Raw genomic sequence first — 17,747 nt, forward strand, 5'->3', positions numbered from 1 at the left:
TCTGAGCAACCCAAGTTAAAGCGCAACAAGTTCTTTCCAACAAGGTATATTTGGCCTCGTAGCTTGTAAACTTTTTGCTCAAATAGTAGATTGCCTGTACCTTCCTCCCGGTCACGTCATGTTGTTCGAGGACACATCCAAAAGAATTCTCCAAGACTATCAGATATAAGAAGAGAGGCCTTCCCGGTTCAGTCGGGACCAATACTGGCGGGTTCGACAAGTATTATTTGATTTTGTTAAAAGCTTCTTCACACTCGCCTATCCATTTAATTGTTGCATTTTTCTTTAACAGCTTGAAAACGGGTTCACATGTAGATGTCAACTGGGCAATGAATCGGCTGATGTAGTTCAATCTTCCGAGCAAACTCATAACATCTTTCTTGGTTCTTGGAGGAGGCAAATCTCGAATGGACTTTATCTTGGTTGGGTCTAACTCGATGCCCCTCTGACTAACTACGAATCCCAAAAGTTTTCCATATGGAACCCCAAATGCACATTTGGCTGGATTTAGCTTTAGATCATATTTACACAGCCGCTCGAAGAATTTTCTCAAATCTCGCACATGGTCATCTTGAGTTTTGGACTTGATGATCACGTCGTCCACATACACCTCTATCTCTTAGTGCATCATATCATGGAAAATGTTGGTCATGGCTCTCATGTAGGTTGCCCCGGCATTCTTCAGACCAAAAGGCATGACCCTGTAGCAATAGGTTCCCCAAGGTGTCGTAAACTCTCTCTTCTCTACATCTTCCTCATCCATTAAGACTTGATGATACCCTGCATAACAATCCACAAAAGATTGTATCTCATATTTGGCACAGTTGTCAACGAGGTTGTGGATATTTGGCAAATGGAAATTATCTTTAGGACTTGCTTTGTTCAGATCTCTGTAATCCACACGCACTCGGGTTTTCCCATCTTTCTTTGGCACTGGAACTACATTGGCTAACCAAGTGGTGTATCGAACCACTTGGATCACCCCTATTTTCAACTGTTTTGTGACCTCTTCTTTGATCTAGTCACTGATATCAGTTTCAAATTTTCTTTGCTTTTGTTGAGTAGGGGGATAATCAGGGTAAGTTGGAAACTTATGAACCACTAAATCAACACTCAGTCCGGGCATGTCATCATATGAACAAGCAAACACATCTTTGAACTCAAAAAAAAGTTGGACTAAAGCATCCCTAGTTCTTTCATCTGTGTGAATGCTTATCATGGTCTCTTGGACCTCTTCTGAACTACCCAAGTTTACCAGCTCAATATCATTTAAGTTCGGCTTAGGTTTATTCTCAAATTGCTCCAATTCTCAATTTATTTCCCTAAAAGCCTCTTCTTCATCATAGTCTACTTCTTGGTTAATTATTTCATAGTTAAACAGTATTTTTGGATCTGGGCATGAAGTCCGCAAGCATGTCATGTTATTTAAAGCCGCATTATCAGAATTGAAATAAGAAAATAAAGAGAAAAATAACAAAAATCAGAAGAAATAAAAAAAAGATGAACGATGAAATATTGATCTCATTTCGTTGAATTTGAAGATAACAGGTTTTACATTGAAAATTAAAAGATAGGAAACTAAAGAAAACATCCGAGTTACACCTTAGAATAACTCGTGATGCAGAAAAAGTGACAGGACAAGTCTACCGGGACTCTCGCTTGATTGGGAATGATGTAGCCTTCCAATTCTGCAGTTTGGCATTTGGTCCCATATATAGCACCTCAGTGGTGCTTGAGCCTTCCCCTGGTTGGACCATGTGGGTTTCATACAGTATCTTACGCATGGCCCCACAGATTTCTTTGATTTCTTCAACCATAAACGCCTCATCTTCCTCATTGTATTTCGGCATGACAAATGTTCTGTACAGATGCGGCATTGGCTGAGGCAAGACCCAACCATCATTCTTTCTATCATCTGCCCATTTTACATCAGCTGGAGTGGGTCGGAATCCTACCCCAAAGAACTTTTCACTGGCGGTCAGGGTGACAGGTTCGGCTATTCCTTGCAATGATCTCCCAATCCCCTTCACAGTTTTGTAGCCATGCCTGACCATTTCTTTGGCCACCATGATTGATGAATTAGAAAGGAAGGGTCGGGGGCAAGGTTTTCCTTCTTCGTACTGGTCTGCGACCACAATTTCAAAGGCCTGATAGACTATATGATCACTCCCCTCTCTTGCTTCAAGACACGGGACTGACGGATCCCGATAAATTGATTGTTCATCTTCCCCATGAACCACAATCTTTTGGTCTTCATGTTCAAACTTCACCATCTGGTGGAGAGTAGATGGCACAGCCCCCGCTGAATGAATCCACGGCCTTCCCAAGAGAAAATTGTGGGAAGTGTCCATGTTCAAAACCTGGAAGGTCACTTCGAAGTCTACCGAGCTGATTGTTAGAATCAGATCAATTTCACCTATTGTATCCCTCTTTATGCCGTCAAAGGCACGTACACACATGTTGTTGTGTCTGATTCTCTTAGTACCGATTTCCATACGCTGCAGAGTTGAGAGTGGGCAAATGTCTACCCTAGACCCGCCATCTAGCATGACCCTTTTTACGTAGTACCCTTCGCATTTCACAGTCAGGTGAAGGGCTTTGTTATGTGCATCCCCCTCCGGGGGCAGATCATTCTTGTTGAAGGAGATTTGGTTGATTGCAAAAAACCTCTCTGCCATTGTTTCCAATTGTTCTACCATGGTTCCAATGGGTACATATGCTTTGTCGAGGGTTTTGATCAATACCTTTTGATGTTCAGTGGAGTTCATCAACAAAGATAACAGAGAGACTTGAGCGGGAGACTTTTGAAGCTAGTCGATTATCTCGTAATCTGCCATTTTTATTTTCTGAAAGAAAGCCTCTGCTTCCTCAGCACTCACCGGTTTCTTAGGTCGGAAATGCTTTTTCGTGGCGTTATTCACCTCTTCCAAATTGAAGTACTTCTTAGTCGGGCTATTTTCCTGAACTTCTGCCAATATCTATTTCCCTTTGTAAGTCACTACCAATTTGTTATAGTTCCATGGCACAGCGGTGGGATCCGTCATAGGCCTTTGTGGAGCGCGGCCAATAACCACGTGCTCACTCAGCCTTGGTGGAATTATTGGCCCCTGCATCACGTACGTCCCCTTGGGCACATACATTTGAGCTCCTTTGTTTAGCTCAATCCTTCTAGGAGGACTCAACACCATCTGTTCTTTTCTGCGGCCTTGAGGGACATAGAGAACGACATCTTTGGAAGGCACTGCCCCAGTTTCAACTTCTACTTTCTTTTCCATCTTTTGAGGGGTGGCTTTAGTCTTTTTCTCCCCCTTATCTTGTTTCGTGACAACTCTTGGCTCCTTTCCCACATCAGCTATAATAATGATGGCTGTTAGAGATGGGTCAAATTCCTTGTCTTCACAAATCATCCCAATAACCGGCCCGTTGTTGTGAGCCGGTAGTGGATTGTTGGTTACATTGGGAATATATTTGTCCCTTAGCACTATTCTCTTTTGTTCTATCAGATCTTCCATAGCCCTCTTCAAAGTCCAACAATTTTCTATATCATGCCCTTCATCCCCTAAATGATAAGCACACCGGGTGCCACGTTGGTAAGAGGGTGAATCTGGGTTTTGCCTATTTGGGGGTACAGGTTGCAGCAAACCTATTTGGACCAATTTGGGAAATACGTTAGAATAGGACTCACCAATGGGTGTGAAGTTTGTTCCCCTTAGTGGTTCCCGGGCACGAGAGTTGTTTTGTGGAGGTCGAGGATTGAAGTGAGCTAGGTAAGGAGGTGGTTTTCTGGGAAGTAGAGCTTTGTTCTGGTTAAATTGTTGTTGTGGCCTGACATAGGGTTGGGCATTCATCACTGTGTATGGCTGAGGAATATAAGCTACATCTTGGTGGGGATAGTAATGTTGTGGGATTCTTTCAGAGAAAAAAAGGTTTGGGTAGACGAGGTTTCCTTCACTCAAAGTCGCCATTGACATTTCTTCTTTGTTCTTTCGACTCGCTAATCCTCCAAACCCAACCTTGATGGCTTGGGAAGTATCCCTTATAGCAGACTGGCTCTAGATCCGCCCTGTTTTCAACCCATTTTAAACCATTTCGCCGATTTTAATGGCTTCGGCAAACGGTTTACCCGTTGCTGACATCATGTTTTGAAAATAATCAGCCTCTTAGGCTTGGAGGAAAACCGTGACCATTCCAATCTCGTCCATTGGAGGCTTTTCCCTAGAGGCTTGCTCACGCCACTTGACAGCGTACTCCCCGAAGCTTTCAGAGGACTTCTTCTTTAGATTTGTTAATGAGTTTCTGTCTGGTGCAATGTCGATATTGTACTAAAATTGCCTGACAAAGTGCCAACGAGATATATCTTGGTCCATATACCATTCAGATGCGATTCCGACTAAACTCTCTCCAAAGTAGGCCATGAGGAGCTCCTCTTTTCTACCCACTCCCCGCAACTGGTTACAATATCTTTTGAGGTGGGCAATGGGATCCCCGTGCACGTCATATTTCTCAAACTTTGGGGTTTTGAATCCCAATGGCAGATGCACGTGAGGGAACATACATAAGTCGGCATAGGATACACTTTTCTGTCCACTCAAACCCTGTATGTTTTTGAGACTCTGCTCCATGCTCCTCATCTTTCTCGCAATCTTCTCTTGCTCAGGGGTTTTGATGGCTTTCTCTTGCCCTGCTGTGAACTCATACCGGGGTGGTTGAGAGTAGGTATAGGTGGGGAACTGTGTAGGTTCGAGTGGGAAAGATGGTGTTTGGAAGGTGAAGGATGATGGGTCAAAACTAGGCCTAGGCAGTGTAGGCTGTGTAGTAGCTGAGCAAGGCAGAGCAGTGAAGATATTTGAAGCCGCACCTGAAGCTAACACCTGGGGGCAAACATCAGAAGGTGTTCCAACGAAGTGGGCCGAGATGGTAGGATATCCCAGTGGGGTATTGGGGTGACTGATCGGGATGTTGGAGGTTCCACTTGCCTAGGAAAAAGCTCAGGGAACCCATGGATCACACTTGGTGGTTCTCTTCCATTGGCCTAGGCATCCCACATTTTCATTATGCGGAGACGCAAAATTCTATTTTCCTCAGCAGCTGCCGATTCTGAAGTTGGGATGCCCGAGATTGGACTATTATCCACAATAGGAATTGTTGGCAGAGTCATTTTCGAAGACATTTCAATGCTACCCTTCGACCTTGTGAAGTATGGATGCGAAGCCAGACTACCACAAAACCAACCACCTTATTGTAAAACCTGGCTTAACAGTAGACAACAAACATGTCAGTTTGAAACAAATAACACATAGGTAATCACACGTTGGGGTGTGATGCACCTATACAGTTGAATGTGTTTCTACATGTTTCGCAGCGGTTTGCATGCTTCATCCTGGTTTTTGCTTACTTTCCCCAATTTTCTCTTCTTGTCTCATCTCTTATTCCTTATTTTCCTCTCTTTTCTTTCCTTTCTCTTCTTTTTCATTTTTCTATTCTTCTTTCTTTTGGGTTTCTCTCGGTTTTTCCTTCTTTTATTTAAATTGCTTACAGAAATCATGATCGGATCTGATGAGGATTTTCTACGTATCACGACACCGTGCAAATTAGATCATAACGTAGTTCAAGAGGTAAATGCGAAAAATAAAAGAACAATTTTTGTGTTTTTTCAAATTTTCATTAATATAACTTTACTGAATTACAAAAGACTCGAAACATACGTTTCTAGGACTTTAAGACTTTAAACAGACTCAGGACATAACTTTTCTAGGAATTTAAAATAGACTCAAAACATGCTCTTTTAAAAAAAATGAAAATACATACTCGAAAAGAAAAAGAAAATACAATCAAGAAAACATCAGTGCCTCCAACCCTGTCCTAGGAACACCAACTGGTCTTGTAGCGGGCCTACTTGCTATGTCATCTTGGATCCGATATAGATCCTCCATTATCTGACGGACAAAGATCATTACAGTGGCGAAAAATATGGATCTGGTCATGTCCTCACACGCACTGCATTTCATTGCGATGTAGTCAGCAATCCTCCTGACCCTTTCTCTTATGATGCCCTTTTCTTGTAGCAAACGCCCAATCTGTTGGGATCTAGCTTCTAAGACCTGGGTGGCAGTGTGATTTTGCTCTTGCAAGTGCTGTAGATACCCTTCTAATCATGTCATCATAGCGTAACGATGTTCCCTCTTGGCTTTAAACTTCTTGTCTTGTTTAGCCATTTCACCTTCGAGGTTGCTAATCTTCTTTTCCCAACCTGTGACCCCTCTTTCATAACTTTGTTTCTTCTGTTGAATGAAAGCTGCACGCCCCTCAGCATTTTTAGCCAACCCCGTTCGTGATTTTGCTAGTTCAGACTCAGCTTTATACAGGTCATCTTCATAGTCATGAACCTTTTGAATAAGGTTGTAAATGAGCATTTCATCTTTCTTGCTTCTGCCCGGGTTCTCGGCTGCTTTTTTCAGCTATCTAACCTAGGCCCTAAGAGCTTCATTTTCTCGAACCAATCTTCTCCTCTCACCCTCGGCCTCTTGTGCCTATAAATCATTATTGAAGGTGATATTTCTCAACTTTTCTCGCAAAGCATGAATGTTGGCCTGATATTCCTTTTCCTTTCCCCCCCAGGCTAACCTTTCTTGAATTTTGTCACCAAAGGCTTGAACATGGGGCCTTTTGGCGGGCCTCACGGGTTCGGGCTCAGGCTCCGACTCATTGTTCACATGAAAACTCCTTTCAAACCAAGTAGCATAATTGGGATCAATTTAGCCCTTAGCCGGGTCTGGTACCTGGGTGTTACTTTTTAGATACCGACAACAAATCCAGTCCCTTTGAACTAAAGCCTCAGGGATCGCTGCTTCCGTGTGTAGTTCAATGACTTGGGTGCTTAGGTCTGCCTCTTCGGGTATCACCTGATATCTTTCCAGTTGTCTTAGAACTCTTTGTAGGGAATATGGTTGTATACTTCTTGCTCCCATCATCATCAAGTAGCTTTTTGAAGCGATCATTTATATGATCTCTGTTATCGGGAGCCATCCATGGTCCATTCAATTTGATTTGCTCTCAATTTTCTCTATTAGGAAACCCAGGCTTCAAACCCTTCCGGCGGTTTGTAGTCTTCCACCCTTTCCTCATACTTTTTGATGAAATTGTTCCCGTCTGAAGCATATCTCATGAACTTATGATGACGGCGAAGGTGTTCGATCATCCACATTTGAAGAAGAATATTGCAGCCTTCGAAAAATTGAGCCCCCAGATTTGCACAATGTTAATGCCCGGTAAATCTCCGCCAGCACTAGTGGGACAAGTGTGTGATATTTTTTGTCGACGAGGACCTATGCAATTCTGTCCACATGAAGGTCTATTGTACCCTCAGAATATGGAAATACCATGATTCCCAGGAATGCCACGATAAAAGCAAACAAACGATGAATTTGCCATATGCTCTTGTCTTATTTGTTACTCAACCCCTTTTTATGTGTTTCAAACCCGGCCGAGTGCCCAAACCTGAAATTCAGGAAGTAGAACGAACAACTACCTTTGCTTGCGTGGTCCTTGCTCATTTGTTTGCTAATTTTCAAAAGATCGAAGAATTTGTGTACTGAGGGGACCCTAGGGAATATGAGTTGCTGCTTTCTTAACTCTTGACCGAAATAAATATACCCGGTATTTCTTCCAGAGTGGGTGTGAGCTCAAAATCCGAGAAATGGAATACATTGTGAACAGGATCCCAAAAGGTCACCAAAGCCTTAATTAAATCCTCCCGTGGTTTGATGTGCATGATGTCTACCAGGGAACCCAACTGCTCTTTTACCCAAAGTTGGTCATCTTCATCTAAATCACCCCACCACTTACGTAGCTGCATCCGAGCCCTTTCTATGACAGATTGCGATGATTCTTGGACGATATTCATTTGTACCTGTGGAGGGTTAAGGTTAGGGTTAACGCTTGTGGACTCTTTTTGCAAAACAAGTTTTCTAAAAAAAATTCAATGGACAAGGACCCCTTTTATTGCTATGTTAGCAAAATGGTCGTTTTTGCAAACGTGACCCCTTCACAATTCCAAATGAATGTTGAGGCCGGGGGTAAGTATTTTAAAAGAAAAAGACACCTTTTAAGAAAACTTTCATGTTTCTCCCGAAAATAACCATTTGACAATTGGAATGTAATCTAAGGCTATTCCAGTAAGAAACGACTTAAAAATAAACCGAAGCCGGGTCGGCTTTATTATTTTGACCAAAGCCCTGTAACACCTTTTATTTTATTATTTAGTAAAAATGAGGCCGAACTTTTGTGGGTTGCCTACGTATCCCACATCCGGTGATAATCAGACCTGCGTAGTTCGGTCAGTTTTGACACAAAAATATGATATTTAACTCACTCTTTTGAAATACGTTTTCTCTTTTTTTTTTTCAAAAAGTCGGCAGAGTTTCGGTATATTTTCAAATACCGGGATTTTTAAAAACCACGTAAATTCTCTCTCCTACCTCACTCTTGGTTTTTCTCTTTATTTCCTTTCCTAGCCAGTCAACATGCAAGCCGAAACAGATAAATATTCACATAACACCTAGGATGCATCAGGATGGTCTTTATTTTAGGTACACCTATCCTAGACGGACCCAACCCTTGTGTTGAGTCCCCAAGGTCAAATGCATGTGATGCGAATAATCGTTCTTACTAGGGATCTGGCATGAGGTTGCGTTACTCTAAGTTTAAAACCTAGGGTTTGTGGTCTTGAATTGGGTTACCCGAGCGGACAACTGGGGTCGAGGAGGGGGCAACGTACCAGGAGTAATTTCTGGTGGCGTAAGAAGACATTTAAATACAGTTCAAGTAATATCAAAGCAGTAAAATGAAAATTAGCACATTAAGTCCACAAAATACAGTAATATCAACAATAAAGCCAACTAAAAATCGCATTAACAAGCTCGAATTCTTGAACCCTGAACCGAAAGTTCTGGGTTCTTTTCCCCAGCAGAGTCGCCAGAGCTGGCACACCTCCTTTTCCCGGGTTCCGTGGTTCTAGCACGGCCGCTTAGTGATTACTACTTGGCTTAAATTGTTTAACTACTCATTTTTAGGACCTATGTGCATTTATCTTTTTACCGCTTTTAAATCACATGAATTATGCGTAATTAAAGAATTGAATTACGCGTACGTATACTCTTTTCTTTTGGCGCATAAAAATCATGTCACGTGAACGTGTCCACGATTAATAACACTTTTGTTGATTTATTAAGAAAGTTTGATTGAAGTTGCGCGAATGCATCCCTCGAGTCTTTTTTAGAGTTAAATTTGCAATTATGTTATGCGAACGCATACATAATCACAATGCTAGTCTAATTTGAGCCTAAAGCAAACTACGATTATTTTGATTAATAAGAGGTTCGCGAGGGCCATGAAAAAATTTATTAATGGCGCACCTCGATCTAAAAGAGTTATTACTAATTATATGAGGGCCATGGGCTTAGGGATTTTATTTGGCATAGCACGCCTCAAATTATTTCAAAGGGGGGTTTCAACATATGCCTACTTGTTTATATTTGTTTTAATTAAAAGGAAAGGGGCACGCAAATCTATTAATTCATTCCAAGAAAATCCTTAATTGAACAATTGAAAATGATGCAAAATGCCAAAGGTTAAAGTTGGAGCCGTTATCAATTCATATCCCAACTCCTGTACGGCCGAATCCATTTTTAAAAGGAAGGCCTTTTGGGCCTTCTTTAGTCACTAGGCCAATTACAAAAAGGGATAGACCAATTTCATTTAAACATACTGGAAATACTTAACAACTCGAGTACGTGGATGGATTAGCCATTGAAATATGAAATCTGTTAATTATATGAAAGCTATGACACAAATAAATGGTATAATTCTGCAATTAAAATACTACACTGATTTATTTTCCTTGACTTCAAATATAGTACATTCAAAACAAATTTTAATAAAACTTCCTTTGGTACAGATTTGTTCAGCATTAGCAATCAATCGCAGGGATGATAGATAAAGAAAATGCAACGCCATCTCTTTCCTACCAATTTTTAAGAGAGAATCAATGCTTGGGCTATGATGAGAAATGGATTCATAAGCAAAATATCATTTTAGAATGGGAGTATATTACACTCAGATTGAACACGCTACCTTGATGCCACTATAAGCACAACATCAAATTACTTAGCATACTTAAACATTCATTAAAGTGAATTAAGGTACACTACTAATTATGACAATATGACTTCAAAAAAACTTTTCCTTACTTTTGCTCAACTTAAAAAAACGATTGCATCACAAGGAAAATCTGCCCTCTTAAAGTTGAACACTCTACATGTGCGCACAAATCAGCTTCACAGAAGAAAGAAAAATAAGTCAATCTAAACTAACAAAATGCCCCAATTCAGTGTTAACAATACCCTCATAAAACTTTAAAAAAAAACTTTCCTGGATCTGTTGAGGAAACGAAAGAAGCTAAGACTAATACAAACATCAAGAGATCTGATTCTGACCAAGATCATAAAAAATAGAGCCGAAGAAGAAGCAAAAGTAGAAACCAAAAAAAACTTCAGCAATTAAACAAACCAACAATAGCCATCAAACAAAGGTAACAGGACAACTGACATATGAACAATTTCCATCAGTTATTATTCCCAAACAAATCTGCAGGTTCATGTCATTTAATTAAAGAGCCGTACCCGGACAACAAAAAATGGCAACCAAAATACCAAATGAAACTCAAGGAAAATGTGAAGAGAGTTCCAGCAACCAAAGGTCCAGCGAGTCAATTACCCAAATCCCAAATGCAACAGAAATTCGGATGGAAATTCAAAGTTCCAAAGCTCCGAACCCCAGTGACAAAACCCGACTTATACTTCAAATCCAAAACATTCTTGAAAACCAGAGATTAAAGAGAAATGCTGAGATTTGTAATTTTTGATTCCTTTCGAAATAAAATAATACTTGAATTGAAAATCAAAACTCAGACTATAACTTTAATATTTTTTTTTGAAAGGATGCAAACTGAAATTTAAAAGAAAAGGCTTGAAGAAATGGAAAACTCCAAGAACCCTAGCATTTTACTCCCTAATTTTCTGAAAATTTCTTCCTCCCTAACAAGAAAAGAACTCACCTTATATATAAACCTCAAAATATCTTGAAGCTTCTGCCTAGAATCCGGAAATCTTCAGGTTTTTGAACAATTTTGAGACAAATGGAGGGCGTGGATTGATTCACATCTATTCACGACTCTCATTCGTCCAACAATTGTCCCTTTGAATCCGAAATATTGCAATTTTGAGAGAATATCATATTCCTCTGACAAATCTGTAAGGATAAGGTGACGTGGAGGGGGGAGACCAATGAATGAACTCGCTCAAAACTCAAACGAGTTGAGGTGAAGAAGAAGAACAGTAGGGGAGGGGGGCGCCGTCTCTGATTTTCTAGGTTTAGGGTTCAAATGGGGGAAAGAATTATAAGGAGGCTTTTATATTTAAGAAGGAAACGGGTCGAACCGGCGGGTTGGTTCATTTTTTGCTGGGCTGAACCCGGTTTAATTGGACTGGGGTGGTAAGGGAGGAGGGTTCTTTGGGCTGGAGAGTGTGAATTTTAAGGGGAAGAATTTGGGCCGAAATTGGGGTGTTTAAAATGGCCCAAAACCAAATAAAACTCTTGTCTTCAAATAATTTCTTTTCTCTTTCTTCTTTTTTTAATTAGAAGTCCTAAAATTAAAAAAAATCCAAAATTATCTAAAAAATGTAAAATCAAGCTAATTAATTAATTATAAAATTGTAAACATTGCTCAAATCTATATTAAAAGTGGAAAATCAATGAACTAAAAATTAAAGCAAAAATGTGAAAATGAACTATTTTTTTATGATTTTCAAATTTTATAAAACAAGTAATTATGGATTAACTCTAAAAAGTATAAAAATAAATCCTAAATATAGTGCACGATATTTTGGTATTTTATGATTTGAATAATCAATTAGAAAGTCTATTTTCTTAGATTTTCTAGGAGTATTTCATGTATGGCAAAAATCACATGCTCACACCTGCCCCTCTTTGCTCGGAGACACAAAGTATTTTCGGGCAAAGATAAAATGAGCAATTACGAGGGATATTTTCTCGTTTGAAACTCAATGAGAAGCATTTTTTGAAAGAGCCTGACCGAACATTGCTTCAAAAGTTGCCTACATATCCTTGGCTATAAAGGAATCACGTCAGTGTAGTTCTAGAAGTTTTGGTAGCTGGGACTTCTGAGAAGCTGTGATTTCACTACTTTTGTTGCTGTTCCTGCTTGCTAAACTCCTTATTACACCGAAAAAATAGAAAAAATAAAAAGGTAAAGTAGCTAAACCTATCAACTACGAGTTATAAGATTCCTATCTATAATTCTCTTGAAGCTTGATCTTGAGTCTTGGAAAGGTCTTGCTGCAGGCTTCGATCTGAATCTTGATGTTTTTCGGCTATAGGTGTTGGTTCTTTCTTCGGCTTTCGATCAAGGCGGGACATGCGAGGTTGTGACTTCAATCAAATTTTGAGCAGTCCGTGTCCTTCTCCACTTCAGCACTTTGAGTTCACTTCTTTTGTTCTTTTTCTTCTTTTCTTTATTTTAGATTGAGATTCATTTTTGGTCATCTCGAATCTTGTGCCTTGAGGTCAAACATACTTAGACACCAAAACAAACAAACGAACAAAAATTCCTGCCCCAGTTTTCACTAGGAAAATTTCATGAGTTATTTGCAACAAAAATCTAAAATATTTCTTCATTGAAAGCAATAAAAATCAAGATTGTGTATCCTTAGAAGTAGGGAGTGAAGCCCTAAATTGGAAAGATTGCCAGGTTATGCTGGAAAGATGATCGGGTTATGTCGGAAAAGAAAAAGGTCCATCGGGTTATGTCGGGAAAGTCATCGGATTATGCTAGAAGAAAAGAAAAAGGTTCTCAGGTTATGTTGGGAGAAAAGAAAAAAGGTCCTCGGGTTATGCCGGGGAGGTCCACGGGTTATGCCGGGAGAAGAAGAAAAAGGTCCTTGGGTTATGCCAGGGAGGCCCACGGGTTAAGCCGGGATAAAAGAAAAAAGGTACTTGGGTTATGCCAGGGAGGTCCACGGGTTATGCCGGGGTAAAAAAGGTCCTTGGGTTATGCCAGGGAGAAAAGAACAAAGGTCCTTGGGTTATTGTAGGGAGGTCTACGGGTTATGCCGGAAAAAAAGAAAAAACGTCCTTGGGTTATGCCAGAGAGGTCCACGGGTTATGCCAGGGAGAAAATAAAAAAGGTCCTTGGGTTATGCCAGGGAGAAAGGAAAAGATCCTCGGGTTATATCGGGATAAAAGAAAAAAGATCATTGGGTTATGCCAGGGAGGTCTACGGGTTATGCCGAGGTAAAAGAAAAAGGTCCTTGGGTTTTGCCAGGGAGAAAAGAAAAAAGGTCTTTGGGTTATGCCAGAGAGAAAGGAAATCCTTGGGTTATACCGGGATAAAAGAAAAAAAGTCCTTGAGTTATGCCAGGAAGGTCCACGGGTTATGCCGGGATAAAGGAAAAAGGTCCTTGGGTTATGCTAGGGAGAAAAGAAAAAAGGTCCTTGGGTTATGCCAGAGAGGTCCACGGGTTTTGCCGGAATAAAAGAAAAAGGTCCTTGGGTTATGTCAGGGAGAAAAGAAAAAAGGTCCTTGGATTATGCCGGGGAGGTCTGCGGATTATGCCGGTATTAAAGAAAAAAGTTCCTTGAGTTATGCCAAAGAGGTCCACGGATTATGCCAGGATAAAAGAAAAAGGTATTTGGGTTATGCAGGGAGAAAAGAAAAAAATGTCCTTGGCTTATGCCAGTGAGGTCCACAGGTTATGCCGGGATAAAAGAAAAAAGGTCATTGGGTTATTCCATGGAGGTCCACGAGTTATGTCGGGATAAAAGAAAAAGGTCGTTGGTTTATGCCAGGAAGAAAAGAAAATAGGTCCTAGGGTTATGCCAGGGAGAAAGGAAAAGATCCTCGGGTTATACTGGGATAAAAGAAAAAAGGTCCTTGGGTTATGCCAGTGAGGTCCATAGGTTATGCCGGGATAAAAGAAAAAGGTCATTGGGTTATGCCAGGGAGAAAAGAAAAAAGGTCCTTGGGCTATGCCAGGGAGAAAGGAAAAGATCCTCGGGTTATACCAGGATAAAAGAAAAAAGGTCCTTGAGTTATGCCAGGGAGGTCCACGGGTTATGCCGGTATAAAAGAAAAAGGTCCTTGGGTTATGCTAGGGAGAAAAGAAAAAAGGTCCTTGGGTTATGCCAGGGAGGTCCACGGGTTATGCTGGAATAAAAGAAAAAGGTCCTTGGGTTATGCCAGGGAGAAAGGAAAAGATCCTCGGGTTATATCGGGGAAGTCTCATTTTTTTAAAAAATTTAAGAACACGAGTAAAAATGTAGGAAAGAATTTGAAGGAGACTTCCCTTTTGGATTGTTTATTGCTGCAAAGCTGTTTTTAGCTCTTGCGCATTTCCTTTTGGTTGCACCTTCTTCTTGCACGGTTGCATTGGATTGCACCGTTTCCTATTTTCAAACAAAAAACAATTGGTAGTTTGAAACAGTGGTTGGTTTTGTGGCCTTGATGGTTTTGATCACTCGATCTCGGCCCAACTTTTGGTGAGAACCTCTGCTGCTTGCTCGCCTTTCTGAAGATTGATCTCTTTCCTAAATCGAGGGACTCAACTTTTCAAAAATTTATCGTGATAAATTGTCCCTATTGGGCTTTAGTCTTTTCACTTTATTCTGCTTCTAGGGGATTTTGACTTGGCTTCCTTTCATTTTCAATAACTTGGGTTTCAGAGCATCGGCCGTCATGGCCGGTCAGGGTCGACTTGATGCACTCGCTGAAGCTGGGTACTTTCTTTGGATTTGGCCTTTATTAAGCAGAACCCCCTAAAACCAATCTTGCCACCTTTCTTTGTATTAGTTTCGGAAACAGAGTTAGACCGAAAGGGATTCAAGGAAAAGTAAAGGACAGGAAATGAATTTTAAAGGGAAGTGTCCCTTTGGGGAGGAAAGAAGGACTTATCTGAGATGCATACGGACTTCAATAGGCATGACATGCTTCTTGGACTGGACGCCCGATCTGCACAACCATTCAACTACTAATAAAGTCAATGTGACCTGTGTTCTGAAACCAAGAAACCTTGCCAGGACTCTTTCAATACTAATGGTGATGAGGGATTCTCCTTTTCGATCAACGGTGCCCTTTGCGGGTTTTCGCCAATCGACCTCTCTCATTTCTCTTCTCACTGTTGCCTTATAGTTCTCTCTGCGAGTTTTCACTAATAAGACTCTCTCATTTTCAATTTCTCTGCTCACAATCGCCTTACCATCGACTATCCACGGGTTATGCCGGGATAAAAGAAAAAAGGTCCTTGGGTTATGCTAGGGAGGTCCACGGGTTATGCTGGGGTTAAAAAGGTCCTTGGGTTATGCCAAGGAGAAAAGAAAAAAGGTCCTTGGGTTATGCCAGGGAGGTCCACGGGTTATGTCGGGATAAAAGAAAAAAGGTCCTTGGGTTATGCCAGGGAGGTTTACGGGTTATGCCAGACTAAAAGAAAAATATCCTTGTGTTATGCCAAGGAGAAAGGAAAAGATCCTCCGGTTATACCGGGGAAGTCTCTTTTTTTTTTTAAAATTTAAGAACATGAATAAAAATGCAGGAAAGAATTTGAAGGAGACTTCCCTTTTGGATTGTTTATTGCTGCAAAGCTGTTTTTAGCTCTTGCGCATTTCCTTTTGGTTGCACCTGCTTCTTGCACGGTTGATTTGGATTGCACCATTTTCTATTTTCAAACAAAGAACAATTATTAGTTTGAAACGGTGGTTGGTTTTATGGCCTTGACGGTTTTGATCACTCGATCTCGACCCAACTTTGTGTGAGAACCTCTACTGCTTGCTAGCCTTTCAGAAGATTGATCTCTTTCCTAAATCGAGGGACTCAACTTTTCAAAAATTTATCGTGACAAATTGTCCCTATTGGGCTTTAGTCTTTTCACTTTATTCTGCTACTAGGGGATTTTGACTTGGCTTCCTTTCATTTTCAATAACTTTGGGCTTCAGAGCATCGGCCGTCATGGCCGGTCAGGGTCGACTTGATGCACTCGTTGAAGCTGGGTACTTTCTTTGGATTTGGCCTTTATTAAGCAGAACCCCCTAAAACCAATCTTGCCACCTTTTCTTTGTATTAGTTTCGGAAACAGAGTTAGACCGAAAGGGATTCAAGGAAAAGTAAAGGATAAGAAATGAATTTTATAGGGAAGTGTCCCTTTCGGGGAGGAAAGAAGGACTTATCTGAGATGCATACGGACTTCAATAGGCATGACATGCTTCTTGGACTGGACGCCCGATCTGCACAACCATTCAACTTCTAATAAACCCATTACGACCCGTGTTTTGAAACTAAGAAACCTTGCCAGGACTCTTTCAATACCAATGGTGATGAGGGATTCTCCTTTTCGATCAATGGCGCCCTTTGCGGGTTTCCGACCTCTATCATTTCTCTTCTCACTGTCGCCTTATAGTGCTCTCTGCGAGTTTTCACTAATAAGACTCTCTCATTTTTGCTTTCTCTGCTCACCATCGCCTTACGGTGCCCATAGATTTTCACCAATAAGACTCTCTAATTTTATTTCTCTCATCTTGATAGCATCAGATCTAAACAACTACGTTCTCCGATTTGAAAAACCTTTTGCCGATTGATCGAAAGGACTTCAACCAGGTTTGGGTAAAAAGAACTTGGATCGAATTACAACTTTGGAACCGTTTGGGCGGGATCATCGCCGAATCATTATAACATCTTCCCCAGTTTCACTTTTGGGGGAAACTGGATTTTTGTTATGGTATGACTGAACCTCAGAGAGTGGCTGCCTACGTATCCTTTCGGAATCAAGTTGAACACAGCTCGCCCCTATTGGGCTTTAGTCTTTTCACCTTATTCTGCTTCTAGGGGATTTTGACTTGGCTTCCTTTCATTTTCAATAACTTTGGGTTTCAGAGCATCGACCGTCACGGCCTGTCAGGGTCGACTTGATGCACTCGCTGAAGCTGGGTACTTTCTTTGGATTCGGCCTTTATTAAGCAGAACCCCGTAAAACCAATCTTGCCACCTTTTCTTTGTATTAGTTTCGGAAACAGAGTTAGACCGAAAGGGATTCAAGGAAAAGTAAAGGACAAGAAATGAATTTTAAAGGGCAGTGTCCCTTTTGGGGAGGAAAGAAGGACTTATTTGAGATGCATACAGACTTTAATAGGCATGACATGCTTCTTGAACTGGACACCCGATATGCACAACCATTCAACTACTAATAAAGTCAATGTGACTTGTGTTCTGAAACCAAGAAACCTTGCCAGGACTCTTTCAATACTAATGGTGATGAGGGATTCTCCTTTTCGATCAACGGCGCCCTTTGCGGGTTTTTGCCAATCGACCTCTCTCATTTCTCTTCTCACTGTTGCCTTATAGTTCTCTCTGCGAGTTTTCACTAACAAGACTCTCTCATTTTTGCTTTCTCTGCTCACCATCGCCTTACGGTGCCCATAGATTTTCACCAATAAGACTCTCTAATTTTATTTCTCTCATCTTGATAGCATCAGATCTAAACAACTACGTTCTCCGATTTGAAAAACCTTTTGCCGATTGATCGAAAGGACTTCAACCAGGTTTGGGTAAAAAGAACTTGGATCGAATTACAACTTTGGAACCGTTCGGGCGGGATCATCGCCGAATCATTATAACATCTGCCCCA

General features: G+C 40.9%; 1 protein-coding gene across 1 annotated transcript; it reads right to left on the reverse strand.

The window, feature by feature from the left end:
- Positions 1–619: 619 nt before the first annotated feature.
- Positions 620–2,678, reverse strand: LOC138884955 (uncharacterized). The gene is made up of 2 exons (XM_070165834.1): positions 1,722–2,678; positions 620–1,018 (listed from the first exon to the last, which is right to left on the reverse strand). The coding sequence occupies exons 1-2, from the start codon at positions 2,676–2,678 to the stop codon at positions 620–622; spliced, it is 1,356 nt and encodes a 451-aa protein (XP_070021935.1).
- Between the last annotated feature and the right edge of the window lie 15,069 nt (positions 2,679–17,747).

Source organism: Nicotiana sylvestris, chromosome 2, assembly GCF_000393655.2.
Source record: "Nicotiana sylvestris chromosome 2, ASM39365v2, whole genome shotgun sequence".
Lineage (NCBI taxonomy): Eukaryota > Viridiplantae > Streptophyta > Magnoliopsida > Solanales > Solanaceae > Nicotiana > Nicotiana sylvestris.